General features: G+C 37.9%; 1 protein-coding gene and 1 long non-coding RNA gene across 6 annotated transcripts in view; one reads left to right on the top strand and one right to left on the bottom strand.

The window, feature by feature from the left end:
- LOC309506283 (uncharacterized protein) overlaps positions 1-5,561 on the top strand; it is a 171,183-nt gene extending 165,622 nt beyond the window's left edge. For 4 of the 5 annotated variants that reach the window (XR_014208689.1, XM_082180066.1, XM_082180067.1 and 1 more), the window contains 2 exons: positions 2,393-2,591; positions 2,888-5,561. Coding sequence is in view for 3 of the 5 variants with exons in the window: in XM_082180066.1 (XP_082036192.1) it covers positions 2,507-2,591; positions 2,888-3,990 (1,188 nt within the window). In the remaining 2 variants the exon portion in view is untranslated. Of the gene's footprint in view, positions 1-563; positions 1,610-2,392; positions 2,592-2,887 lie in introns of those variants that run through there. The other variant, XR_014208690.1, reaches the window with a different exon arrangement.
- Positions 1-9,465, bottom strand: part of LOC309506500 — a 30,952-nt gene extending 21,487 nt beyond the window's left edge. Inside the window, exon 1 of the long non-coding RNA XR_014208810.1 lies at positions 5,570-9,465. This is a non-coding gene — a long non-coding RNA (uncharacterized lncRNA). The remainder of the gene's footprint in view (positions 1-5,569) is intronic.
- Between the last annotated feature and the right edge of the window lie 5,203 nt (positions 9,466-14,668).

The raw sequence follows: 14,668 nt of genomic DNA, 5'->3' as shown, positions 1-14,668 counted from the left end.
GTTAAACCATTTAAATGGAATATAGACAAAATAAAACGTAAAGTCAAGTCAAGTCAAGTTTATTTGTATAGCGCTTTTCACAATACAGATTGTATCAAAGCAGCTTCACAGTATTAAATTAAAATAATACAACAAAGTTTGTTTCAAGAGGAATTTATTGATTGATAAAATTAAATTAAATATCCCCAAAATATCCCCAACTGAGCAAGCCAAAGGCAACACATTCAAAATAGCACAGAACTGGGGAAAAATAAGATGGAATTTGGAAAAAAAAAACTTTAAGAATGTAAATATTTTTATATTTTTTTTAATTTAAAAAAAAAATCTGAATCATAAAAGGAGGAGCGACGACAGTGAAGGACAAGAGCGAACCAGGCCTGGACTTTTATGTTTTTTACGGTTCGCCGGTTCCCTCCTCCTCCTTCCCATAACAACTAGGGGTGGGGAAAAAATAGATTCTTAGATGCATCGCGATGCAGACGATTCTGAATCGATTCACAAATGTCAAAAAATGATTTTCAAAATGTTTTGTTTTTTTCTCTCTAATTGCATAATATTGACAGAACTCTGAAGCGCGGACATGCAGTGCGCGGACAGTCTGTGGCGTGCACAGTCCTGCACATAACAGAGACGCATCATGGCTGAGCGCGAAATTCGAACGGCACCCTCTTCGCTAAAAGCTGTATGGAAAATTTGCAATTTCATTGAGAGCTATTTTGTATTTTTTGTGTGAGAGCTGCTTACTGTATTCTTTAGTTTTCACATCAATATGCTGTAAACCGATCTGTTATACAAATGTTATACGTAGGTTTACTGTACTGCTCTCCACAGTCACAGTGTGTATCAGTGCAATGCCAGTCACAAAAAGTTATATTTTGAATGTGCTCTCTGCAGATGTTCATTAAAAAAAAATGTTAAGCTTTTTTTGATTGTGGTATACAGCAAACATTTCAAGTCATAACTCTTAATTATTTAGTTGTGTATAAGAATATTCAGAATAAGTCCACAAGCATTATATTTGTATGAGAGCTGCTGGTACATAATCCTATATTTTTGAATGAAAGCTGTTTGTGATTTTTGCTTTTTTTTTGTCTGAAGGATTATATTGCTCATTGCAAATAACAGGAGGATGTTGGTTTGAAGTCTATTATTAAATGCTAGAGATTCAGAATATGCTGATGTTTGTATTCATTTACTACAAGTACGCTGCTAGTACAGGCACACATTTATTTTCCTGTTGGTTCTTGGGACATATGCTGGCAAATATTACAGTTGACTTGCCAAATCACTTCCATTTTGTTTTATTAATAAAAATAATATAGGAAGTATTGGAAGTAAATTCTATATGGGTCAACATTAATACTTTAAAAGTACCAAGTAGTCACACACACAAAAAAAGATGCATGGATAATCGTTATCCTCTGAATCGTAATTGAATCGTGAGGTGCCTAGAGATTCCCACCCCTAATAAGAACATACTTCCTTGGTGCTGAAACCTGTTTATCCTGTTAAAAATGCACCTGAGACCGGCGTTTCAATAGCGCGTGCTCTCTGTAGGCATGTTCACATTAGCAGATAATGAGTTGCCATGAGAACGACTGACATCTCTATCTTTGATAGATGTGAGCTCGTACAAAGGGCAAGGTGAGCTGGTGCCTGCTTATGTCACACAGAACCACAACTTCCAATAGGAAAATTCAACTGCAGTAGCCACCGTTCAACCTGAAGAGGGCAGCACTCAGACGTTTTTACACCATAAATTGTAGAATCAAAACACTTTATACCCAAATGACAAAAAATTTACTCGAATCAATGAACAGCACAAATAAAGCCACAGTCTTACAGATCATTAACTCAAAAAAGTTGTTTTAGGGTTTAGTTACCCTTTATTTATTATCAACATATATTTTTAATAAAAGTAAAAACGATAGTAAAAACGAAAAGAACAGGGTTATCATTTCTGAATGAAATTAACTCTCTCAGTCTCTCTTTCTTTCTCTCACCCCTCAGTCACAAGCACGCATTCTTTCTGTTCTGATTAAAAATAATAATATTCTAGATAGAAACAGCCAGAAACTCCATCAAAACTGCCACTTTAGAACTATAGCAGCTTGAGTGCTTGTTGCTCATGCTTTTTAAAAATGTTACAAATTAATTCCCTCCCCCCTCAAATCGAGCCCTGTGAATGAGGTGAAAACAGGGAACAATTGGAGACAAAGACGCTTTCCAGCAGCTCAGTTTAACACAATGGTCCTGTTATTTCTCTCAGACGTTGGACAAGCATTAAATGAAACTGCATCCAAATCCCCTATATTTCTATCAGAAAACAGACATGTTCAATTAATTTCAATGTAAGAAAAGTAATTCAGTAACTTCTCTTTGAATTTGGCAGATCTGGTGTCCATCCCACAACAATTCACCAGTAAATACTGGGAATATTCCCATCATCCTACAAGAGAAGGACAAACTCCAGGAGTAGCAGCTGAAATCTGTGTGACTGTTAAAGATGGAGTTTATTAAAGAGGAGATTGAAGACATGAGTGATCCAGAACCATCCAGAATAAAACATGAAGATACTGAGGAACAAATAGGTTGGTGTCCATTCTTGATTCTTCATTGTTGTTTGCTTTGGTAGATGTGAATTAATAATCAGTATATGAATGAAAAATTCTAGAGAAATGCTTATATATTTTAATCGTCATATTTTATGTACTTTTAATCATAATCTTGTAGGCTATAACAGTTGTCAAACTCATTTTGATCATATTAGCAAGAGCATGACAGAACTAAACTTTGGCACATCAAAGGTCTGATACTAGATCTCTGTTGCTTTCTGCTATTAAATCAGGGGTCACTTAAACTGATCCAAATTTTTTGTTTATTTTAGATCGGATGGAAGTAAAAGAGGAAAGACAAGAACTGAAGGAATTTAAGGAGGAACATCATAACTTTAAAATTCAAGAAACAAAAGCCAAAGAGCTGCACTCCTGCTCTCAGTGTGGAAAGAGTTTCACATGGAAAGCAGACCTTAAGAAACACATGAGAATTCACACTGGAGAGAAACCGTATCCATGCACTCAGTGTGGAAAGAGTTTTTCTGATGCATCAGTTCTCAGAGTTCATCTGCGTATTCACTCTGGAGAAAAACCATATAACTGTGATCAGTGTGGTAAAGATTTTCATTCATCGTCAAGTCTAAACAAACACCTGATAGTTCATTCAGATGAGAGGCCTTATGTGTGTTCTCTCTGTGGAAAGAGTTTTTCACGGCTGGATTATTTTAAACTGCACCAGAAAACACATAATGAAGTGAGAGATTATATGTGTTTTGACTGTGGGAAGAGCTTTATTACAGCTGGCCATCTGAAACAGCATGAAATAATTCATACTGGAGAAAAACCTTACAAGTGCTCATATTGTGACAAGAGTTTTGCTCAGTTGGGAACATGGAAATGTCACGAGCGAGTTCATACTGGAGAGAAGCCATACCAGTGCACTCAGTGTGGAAAGATTTTTATTTCATCATCAAATCTAAAGAAACACCTGAAAGTTCATTCAGATGAGAAGCCTTATATGTGTTCTTTCTGTGGAAAGAGTTTTACACTGCAGGAGACTTGTAAACAGCACCAGAAAACACACAAAGTGAGAAAACATGCGTGTTGTGACTGTGGGAAGAGCTTTACTGATTCTAGATATCTGAAACTGCACCAAAGAATTCATACTGGAGAAAGACCTTTCAAGTGCTCATATTGTGACAAGAGATTCACTCAGTCTGGACCCCTGAAATCACATGAGCGACTTCATACTGGAGAAAAACCTTTCAAGTGCTCATATTGTGACAAGAGTTTCAGTCGGTCAACATCACTGAAAACACATGAGCGAGTTCATACTGGAGAAAAACCTTTCAAGTGCTCATATTGTGACAAGAGTTTCAGTCGGTCGACATCACTGAAAACACATGAGCGACTTCATACTGGAAAGAAGCCCTAATACTGTAGGCCTACTCAGTTTTGGACTGGTACATAATTGGGTCAATACCGGACTACGATAAGCTTCAGGACAAATGATACTTTTATCTGTACTTGCATTGTTTTATCTCTGTATACTTCTGTGTTAATATCATTAAACAGAAAAAAACATTTTGTCTTAAAAAAACAGTAGAATTGTGATAAACTTCATTTAATGTAAAACCTTTACTTCAGCATCAATTCTGAAAAACACCTGGGGCCGGTTGCACCAGCTGGACGTTCACCCGGTCGCAAGAATAAGCTTAACATAAAATGCGTTTTTTTAAGTCCTACGTAGAATTAATAAATGTTGCAACCATCTGGGTGTAGCGCACGTCTGAGACTAAATCTTACGCCTAGACAAAGATAAGTGTAAAGTGTGAAGTCTTCATTTGTTTACATGGTCAAGTCATCTTCATTTATATAGCGCTTTTAACAATGCAGATTGTTTCAAAGCAGCTTTACAGAGATAAACGTATAATTTATGGTAACAGAGATTGTTTTGGCTTTATAGCGGTTCTTTAATAAAGTTATTTTCCAGCTAAAGTTAGCTTTGATTGATTCGCTTCCGTCACAATGATCATTTGTTATTAAATTAGGGACCGCTAAGACGACAACATTCTCTCTACACAGACTTTAAACGCAAACCTGTGATAAACGCTGATGGCGTTCACATGCGCATTAAGAATTGGTTCTATAATTATGTGCGTTTGAATATATGTGCGCAGGTTTGTAATTCCCTACAAACCAAGCCTAAGCAAAGTACCGGTCTTTCCTTATACATTTTTATACAGAATTTTATTTTATTTTATCACTTCGGGGTAGGTACGCGAAATGAATTTTCCCGACAACGCTTTATCTGTAGAGTGGTAAAGGGATCCTCCATAGGGAGAGACCAGTTGGCACTTCAGCACTGCGTTGTTATCGGGTTCAGGCGAAGGTCCTTCATCAGATCTGGATACGGCCTAGATCCGGCAGGCTACGGGAAAACCTCGGGATAAACAAAGACACTAAAATTAGCCTAGATGCCATTCTACTTATGATGTAACGAGTACATCAGGATTTATGGGAAGTGTTTCCGGTTCCGACTGACCTAATCTATGCAGTCTAACATTGAAAAATAGAAGTCTATAATGTATTATGTGAATGCTAGGTCAAAGAGATGTGTTTTTAATCTAGCTTTGAACCGACAGACTGTGTCTGCTTCCCGGACAATGTTAGGAAGACTGTTCCAAAGTTTTGGTGCTAAATAGGAAAAGGATCTACCGCCAGCAGTTGATTTTGATATTCTAGGTATTATTAACTGGCCGGAATTTTGAGATCGCAATAGACGTGAAGGACTATAATGCGTTAAGAGCTAGCTCAAGTACTGCGGAGCTAAACCATTTAGTGCTTTAAGTAATCAGCAATATTTTAAAATGTATACGATGTTTAATAGGGAGCCAATGCAGTGTTGACAGAATAGGGCTAATATGGTCATACTTCCTGGTTCTGGTAAGAACTCGAGCTGCTGCGTTTTGGAGCAGCTGTAATTTGTTTATTAAGCGTGCAGGGCAACCAACGAGCATTACAATAATCTAGCCTTGAGGTCATGAACGCATTAACTAATTGTTCCGCATTTGTCAATGAGAGCATATGGTGTAATTTAGATATATTTTTAAGATGGAAAAATGCGGTTTTACAGATACTAGACACGTGACTTTCAAATGAAAGATAGGTATCAAAGAGCACACCCAGGTTCCTAACTGACGACGAAGACTTAACAGAGCAGCCATCAAGTGTAAAACAGTATTCTAGATTATTATGTGTGGGAGTTTTTTGTCCAATAATTAGAATCTCTGGGGGTTTTTTCAGAATTTAGAAGTAGGAAATTACTAGTCTTCCAATTTTTTATATCAGCTATGCATTCCGTTAATTTTGTGAATTTTTAAGTTTGGTTAGGTTTTGAAGAAATATACAGCTGAGTATCGTTGGCATAACAGTGAAAGCTAATTCTATGTTTCCTAATGATATCTTCCAAGGGTAGCATGTACAGAGTGAACAGCAGCGGTCCTAGTACTGAGCCTTGTGGTACGCCATACTGAACTTGTGATCGATAAGACATCTCTTCATTTACTGCTACAAACTGATAACGGTCAGATAAGTATGATTTAAACCATGCTAGCGCAATTCCACAAATGCCAACATAGTTTTCTAGTCTATTTAAAAGAATGTTTTGGTCAATGGTGTCAAATGCAGCACTAAGATCAAGTAACACCAATAGAGAGATAAATGGTGAATGGTGAAAATAAAGATAATTAAAAACGTTGGGACAATGGCGCGTCTGGTGTAGGCTACAGGCTACACGATCAGTGGGCTTTCCGGCGTGAAAGATTAATGAGAGACCGCACCAATCCTCTCTCTCTCTCTCTCTCTCTCTCTATATATATATATATACATTTTGGAGAACAAGTATTTGATACACTGCCCATTTTGCAGGTTTTCCCAATTACAAATCATGTAGAAGTCTGTCATTTTTATCATAGGTACTCTTCAACTGTGAGTGACGGAATCTAAAACAAAAAAACTAAATCACATTGTATGATTTTTAAGTAATTTGCATTTTATTGCATGACATAAGTATTTAATACATCAGAAAAGCAGAACTTAATATTTGGTAAAGAAACCTTTGTTTGCAATTACAGAGATCATACGTTTCCTGTAGTTCTTGACCAGGTTTGCAAACACTGCAGCAGGGATTTTAACCCACTCCTCCATACAGACCTTCTCCAGATCCTTCAGATTTTGGGTAGCCTGGGAAAACCCAGACAACTTCCGGCAAATTTAGATTGGCTCTGCAAATAGTCTGGCAAAGAGCTCATTCAAGCCGATTTCTAATCTGTCGAAATCGCGGCACCAATCAGAAACGTTGGGGCGGGCTTTACACAATGACGATCGCTCTGATTGGTTTTAGGTCTATCCATTTGCGCCCAGAGGCATTTGAGCGACGTCCGTTGGTGAAGCGCAGCAACTTTTAAATGTATTATTATATTAAAATTGCAAACATATGAGGACAGTCTCCATGAAAGACCCACTGGCAGATGAACGTGCTACTACATTTCTCTCCGAAACGGTAGGAAATTAAATTCGATTTAATAGAGGATTTTAACTGTGACAAGATGATTGACAGGGCAGTTTGCGTGACAGGATGCAAGCGACAGATCCGTCCGATAAAGATCATAAAGTAGTATGTCCCAAAGCTTGCCTACTTTTTTTGCTACACATTCAAAAGTAAATACCTTTTCTTCACAAAAAGGGTACATACTTTTATCGCGTAGTGTAACTTAGGCGAATTGGGACGCAGCAAATGGCTTTACACGATGACGATCGCTCTGATTGGTTTTAGGTCTATCCAATTGCGCCCAGAGGCATTTGAGCGACGTCCGTTGGTGACACCCCTTTGGAAATGAGTTATTAATGAAGCTTTGCCAGACCATAACTCAGTTACTACTGAGAATGGTCTGGTTTTAACCAGGTTAGGTTTCGGGGCTGTCGCTGGGCAATACGGACTTTCAGCTCCCTCCAAAGATTTTCTATTGGGTTCAGGTCTGGAGACTGGCAAGGCCACTCCAGCACCTTGAGATGCTTCTTACGGAGCCACTCCTTAGTTGCCCTGGCTGTGTGTTTCTGGTCGTTGTCATGCTAGAAGACCCAGCCACGACCCATCTTCAGTGCTCTTACTGAGGGAAGGAGGTTGTTGGCCAAGATCTCGCGATACATGGCCCCATCCATCCTCCCCTCAATACGGAGCAGTCATCCTGTCCCCTTTGCAGAAAAGCATCCACAAAGAATGATGTTTCCACCTCCATGCTTCATGGTTGAGATGGTGTTCTTGGGGTTGTACTCATCCTTCTTCTTCCTCCAAACACGGCGAGTGGAGTTTAGACCAAAAAGCTCAATTTTTGTCTCATCAGACCACATGACCTTCTCCCATTCCTCCTCTGGATCATCCAGATGGTCATTGGCAAACTTCAGACAGGCCTGGACGTGCGCTGGCTTGAGCAGGGGGACCTTGCGTGCGCTGCAGGATTTTAATCCATGATGGCGTAGTGTGTTACTAATGGTTTTCTTTGAGACTGTGGTCCCAGCTCTCTTCAGGTCATTGACCAGGTCCTGCCGTGTAGTCCTGGGCTGATCCCTCACCTTCCTCATGATTATTGATGCCCCACGAGGTGAGATCTTGCATGGTGCCCCAGACCGAGGGAGATTGACCGTCATCTTGAACTTCTTCCATTTTCTAATAATTGCACCAACAGTTGTTGCCTTCTCACCAAGCTGCTTGCCTATTGTCCTGTAACCCATCCCAGCCCTGTGCAGGTCTACAATTTTATCCCTGATGTCCTTACACAGCTCTCTGGTCTTGGCCATTGTGGAGAGGTTGGAGTCTGTTTGATTGAGTGTGTGAACAGGTGTCTTTTATACAGGTAACGAGTTCAAACAGGTGCAGTTAATACAGGTAATGAGTGGAGAACAGAATGGCTTCTTAAAGAAAACTAACAGGTCTGTAAGAGCCGACATTCTTACTGGTTGGTAGGTGATCAAATACTTATGTCATGCAATAAAATGCAAATTAATTATTTAAAAATCATACAATGTGATTTTCTGGATTTTTATTTTAGATTCCATCTCTCGCAGTTGAAGAGTACTTATGATAAAAATTACAGACCTCTACATGCTTTGTAAGTGGGGAAACCTGCAAAATCGGCAGTGTATCAAATACTTGTTCTCCCCACTGTATATGGTGTCAGATAATTGATTGAAGGTTTTTGTTTCAGCGGGGTTGAATTGGTAGAATGAACCAATTAATCAGCTGCAATTTTTCATCTATTCATTGGAGCCAATAAATTCACATTTGTAACCATAGTAACGCGAACGGCATCTCAACCATCAGTGCGGTAGAACTAGGGCTGGGACGACACCTACTCTATCTTCCGATTCGATAATACTTGGGTACTGATAAGATATGTATTGCAATTTTTATTTTTAAGAATTGAAATTCTATAAGTATTGCGATTCAATATTGCAATATATTGCTCCTTTTTTTTTTTTTTTACACTAGACCAGTGGTTCTCAACCTTTTTTGGGCCAGCTATCCAATATCCAGGTCCCTGAACCCCGCCCCACCCCACCAAGATAATCTGTAGAACCATCAAGATAATTGGGACATAGCTGGGATTGTCGGAAGGGGGGAAATCGGCCCAAAATCAGCCTGATTATCTTTTGGTGTGTACCCAGCATAAGGCGAACTGGATCAGAGCTTCGAACCGTGGATGACTACGACCTCTCGGGGCTGGACAATTGGGATGTGCTGAATGGAAGTCTTGGAGTAGACTAACATTAGAATACTCATGTTTTTGTGAATAAAGTGTGTGTGTGTGTGTGTGTGTGTGTGTGTGTGTGTGTGTGTGTGTGTGTGTGTGTGTGTGTGTGTGTGTGTGTGTGTGTGTGTGTGTGTGTGTGTGTGTGTGGTTACGATAGCTAGATAGATAGACAGATAGATAGATTTTAATATTTATGACAAGATCATTGTTACCTTATTTTCACCTACTTTACCTACTTTAAATAAGATGCTAACATTTTCACTTTTCTTCCCCAGTGATCATTTGGAAAGAAAAAGCGATTGAAGCTTAATGTCAATATAGCTTTGTAACTTTGTTTTGTACAATGTTTGTAACTTTAATAGTAATGTAAATGCCACACAGAGTGCGTTATTTTTTTTTTCATTCCATTGCACTACTTTTCCATTGTTTTTATTGTAAACATAAACCTAGATAAACCTTCATAAACCTATAAACCTAACACTTACGGTTAGGTAAGTGATTGACTGTTGCGCTCTCATCTCGAAGCTTAGATTGTGCAGAGTAGGCTATCTGACACGGCTTTCTAAAACGCGGCACCTAAGTTAAAGGGGACCTATTATGCAAAATTCACTTTTGCATGCTGTTTGGACATAAATGTGTGTTGGCAGTGTGTGTACACAACCACCCAATAGTGATAAAAATCCACTCACTCCTTTTTTATTAATCCCCATAAATCATAAGCAGTGTCTCCCAACAACCTGTTTTCAGAATGCTGTTTTAGGGACGTCACCACAGCACAGGCCCCGCCCACGAGTGTTGAAAGACACTGCCGTTTTAACATAGACCCGCCCTGATCGAGTTCACAGCGAGTTGTACACATCCGCCATGCTGCACTGACGAGAATGTCTCCCAAGCGTTGTAGGTGTTGTGTGGCTGGATGTATTAATCCACATAACTCTCTCTATTTACTCCCGAAATCTGAGGCAGCCGCTGAAGACGAGGTGGAATTATTTTGTTTAAAAAAAAAATGCTCCCTCAACTCTACCAAAATTTGTTAATGTGCTTACACACTATACAGTGTTTACTCAGCTCTTACGGTGATTTTCTAGAGTAAAACTGACGCTTCATCTTTTGTGTGATGTACAATAAACTTTATTAAACTCATCAGTATATGTTTGATCATCATTCAGAATCGGACCTGGTCCGAAACAGCAGACTTGTAACTGTTAGGCTATTAATAGTGGATACAAGCAGATGACAAAAACGTTATAACCGTAATTAAACTTAACTATACCGGTTCCATCTCCATACAGCACTCTGACTCTGTAGGCATTATTGTCTGACTCCTTCACTCCTATTTGAATTGTGTAAATTTGAATTATTTGCAAGTGTAATCTAACAAAATTGAATTTTAGGTGGTAGTTTAAATAGTTCTGAATTTGATTTTTTTTAAACGAATATTGAACGTTTGAAATTTAACAAATTGAAATGTTTTTATGGCTGAATTGTATAGACATGTATTTTCAAACAGCTAGTTTTTTTGTTCTGAATTCGTATACTGCAAATATTCAGTTTAAAAAAATACAGATTCAAGTTTTCAAGATGAAGAAATTCGGAACTTTAAATTCAGTTTTCTAAAATTCAAGTTCAAAAATTCAGATCTTACAGAAAGTAGGTCACAGGTCATCCACAGGGAAGAGTAAAGGATCTCAGATAAGTCGAACAGAGCATTTTGGCTGCACTGCAGTAGTTTTCTGCCGCAAACGCGGTGGTGGTTCAAGAGAATCCGTGTATCTTTCGTTCAGTCGTTTTTTTATTTAATATTAAGAGTAGAAAAATGAGAAAACAGCTTGAGTATTAGATTTCTTCTAATATTCTTCTAGTAATAATAGTCCGCTGTTGCACGGAGCTTACAAAACGAGTGTATTGCAACTATAGGCTACATTTAATTTTCTCATCAAACAACTAGACTAACGAATGGCTCGGCACAACAGAAGAGCTTAGACAGGGCTTTCTCTCTGTGTAGACCAGCAGTTGGTCTGAATTTGCCTATTTTCTCGACTGTATAGGCTAAGTCACGTTTTATCATGAAACACGCTGTGATTTATTCCAAAGTGACTCAGGCATATATAATGCATTTAACGTTAAATAATCTAAATGTTGACTTTCAAAAGTAGGCGCGCCAAGAAGACTATTCTCTGTATTTTGGTTCATTTTTGATGAGCGCCAGAAAGATCTAAAGAGACCGAGACGCGCTAAAGCAGCGCATCATGTTGTTTTATTTATTTTTCAATGGCATGATATTTTGTAGTCATTTTGAATGTACACAAATAAAAATATACATTTTACTGTTTCGGATGATGTCATATTATCTGTATGACTAAATAACAGAGTATTAAGTTATTTCCCAGCAGTGGAACAAATCCAAGTGATGGCGCTCGCGCATCGCGCTCTCACACAACATAGTAGGATATCAGTTCTGGCGTTGCTTCATATCGCAGACTGCTCATTATCAAAATGAAACACAGTCAACCAAACATATAAAAAGTTATTCTGCATAATTTAATTGGTCTGTTGTACAATATAAAGGGCAAGCTGTGCCACACACAGTCCTACTCCAAACATTTCCCTTGCTGTGAAGACGCTGATTTAGCCTATAGGCCTACGTGTATTTTGGGACTCGACTGAAGTATGAAGCCTTTTTATTTGTATTATAATATAATATATTAAAATACATAATCTTCTGAGTTTTATGATGTAGGCCTTGCGTGTTTTATTAAAATGTATTATAATTTACATCTCGTTGTGCATTCTCTGACATTATATTTATTTATTTAATTAATATTGAGTATCAATTGATGTTAAACAAAACGGTGTGTTATTTTCTCTGGCAACTAAACTTCCAAAAAAAAAAAACTTCCAAAGCAAAGCCATTGTGCGTTCTCTCCTCGCTCCGCAGCTTTTCCACACAGATTTTGAGAACTGGCCAGCTAAAAAAAATAGGCCAAAGAAGTAGACTTACGGCTAGTGTCCGGGAAATGCGAGGTACGTTCATTTATAAATAAACATAACTGATTTTGTCTACACCTAAATACATTTCCTAATAATAACAGTGATTAAGGCCAAATGTGGGTGGGGGTAATGAACACAATATGTTTTTTTTGTTTGTTTGTTTTTTGCCCAAATGGTCTCCACTCTATGCATTTTGTAATAATACAGCAAAAATTTTTAACTGACCGTATTTGCCAGAAAATAAGTCGCATGCACATGAGTGCAAGTCACACCGGATCATGTTGAGAGAGAAAGGCGTCATCATTTTTTTTTATATTAGCCTATTCAGCAATAGTGTAAAAGACCTGTAAATAAAATACAACATTTACATGATAAACACTATTAACATGTAGGCTATGTGTTGCCTATTTTACTTTCCCTTATGACAAATGAATGCAGAAAACAACAAGAATGAAAAATAAGTATGTAGGCTAGGCTATAATAAAATAATATATAGGCTACAGACTATAAAAATTGCCTATATTGTGCCCTTTATAAACGCCAAGCCTAAACAAATTTATTTAAATCGAAACGGTCGCGCATCTCTCATTCAGTCAAAAGTCAAAAACTCATTCATTGCAATGTAACATGTGGATCATAACTATTAATATAAAGAAGGCTTCATACTTCAGTCGAGTCCCAAAATACACGTAGCCTAGGCTATAGGCTAAATCAGCGTCTTCACAGCAAGGGAAATGTTTGGAGTGGGACTGTGTGTGGCACAGCTTGCCCTTTATATTGTACAACAGACCAATTAAATTATGCAGAATAACTTTTTATATGTTTGGTTGACTGTGTTTCATTTTGATAATGAGCAGTCTGCGATATGAAGCAACGCCAGAACTGATACTAGGCCTATGCTGTGTGAGAGCGCGATGCGCGAGCGCCATCACTTGGATTTGTTCCACTGCTGGGAAATAACTTAATACTCTGTTATTTAGTCATACAGATAATATGACATCATCCGAAACAGTAAAATGTATATTTTTATTTGTGTACATTCAAAATGACTACAAAATATCATGCCATTGAAAAATAAATAAAACAACATGATGCGCTGCTTTAGCGCGTCTCGGTCTCTTTAGATCTTTCTGGCGCTCATCAAAAATGAACCAAAATACAGAGAATAGTCTTCTTGGCGCGCCTACTTTTGAAAGTCAACATTTAGATTATTTAACGTTAAATGCATTATATATGCCTGAGTCACTTTGGAATAAATCACAGCGTGTTTCATGATAAAACGTGACTTAGCCTATACAGTCGAGAAAATAGGCAAATTCAGACCAACTGCTGGTCTACACAGAGAGAAAGCCCTGTCTAAGCTCTTCTGTTGTGCCGAGCCATTCGTTAGTCTAGTTGTTTGATGAGAAAATTAAATGTAGCCTATAGTTGCAATACACTCGTTTTGTAAGCTCCGTGCAACAGCGGACTATTATTACTAGAAGAATATTAGAAGAAATCTAATACTCAAGCTGTTTTCTCATTTTTCTACTCTTAATATTAAATAAAAAAACGACTGAACGAAAGATACACGGATTCTCTTGAACCACCACCGCGTTTGCGGCAGAAAACTACTGCAGTGCAGCCAAAATGCTCTGTTCGACTTATCTGAGATCCTTTACTCTTCCCTGTGGATGACCTGTGACCTACTTTCTGTAAGATCTGAATTTTTGAACTTGAATTTTAGAAAACTGAATTTAAAGTTCCGAATTTCTTCATCTTGAAAACTTGAATCTGTATTTTTTTAAACTGAATATTTGCACTGTACGAATTCAGAACAAAAAAAACAGCTGTTTGAAAATACATGTCTATAAAATTCAGCCATAAAAACATTTCAATTTGTTAAATTTCAAACGTTCAATATTCGTTTAAAAAAAATCAAATTCAGAACTGTTTAAACTACCACCTAAAATTCAATTTTGTTAGATTACACTTGCAAATAATTCAAATTTACACAATTCAAATTCAAATCATTTTGTCATATTATAAGCTCCATAGACTCCGGGTCGAAATGAAGACCGTTACTGAGAGTTTCTGATACTATCATCATTCCATGAGATAAAATTGTCCTGAGACTGAGCACGAGCTCATGAAGCTCCGCCCCCTGTGCCGTGCAGCAGCAGCTTATTTGCATTTAAAGGGCACACACTAAAACAGTGCGTTTTTCTGAGCACCAAAAAGTGACAATTTAAACATGCTGTAAAAAATGTTCTGTTGGGTATTTTGAGCTAAAACTTCACATACACACTCTGGAGACATCAGAGACTTATT

Source organism: Leuciscus leuciscus (assembly GCF_965113295.1).
Source record: "Leuciscus leuciscus genome assembly, chromosome: 9".
In the NCBI taxonomy this organism is placed as follows: domain Eukaryota; kingdom Metazoa; phylum Chordata; class Actinopteri; order Cypriniformes; family Leuciscidae; genus Leuciscus; species Leuciscus leuciscus.
Note: the sequence above shows the minus strand (reverse complement) of the source record. Positions and strands in the feature narration are given on the sequence as shown.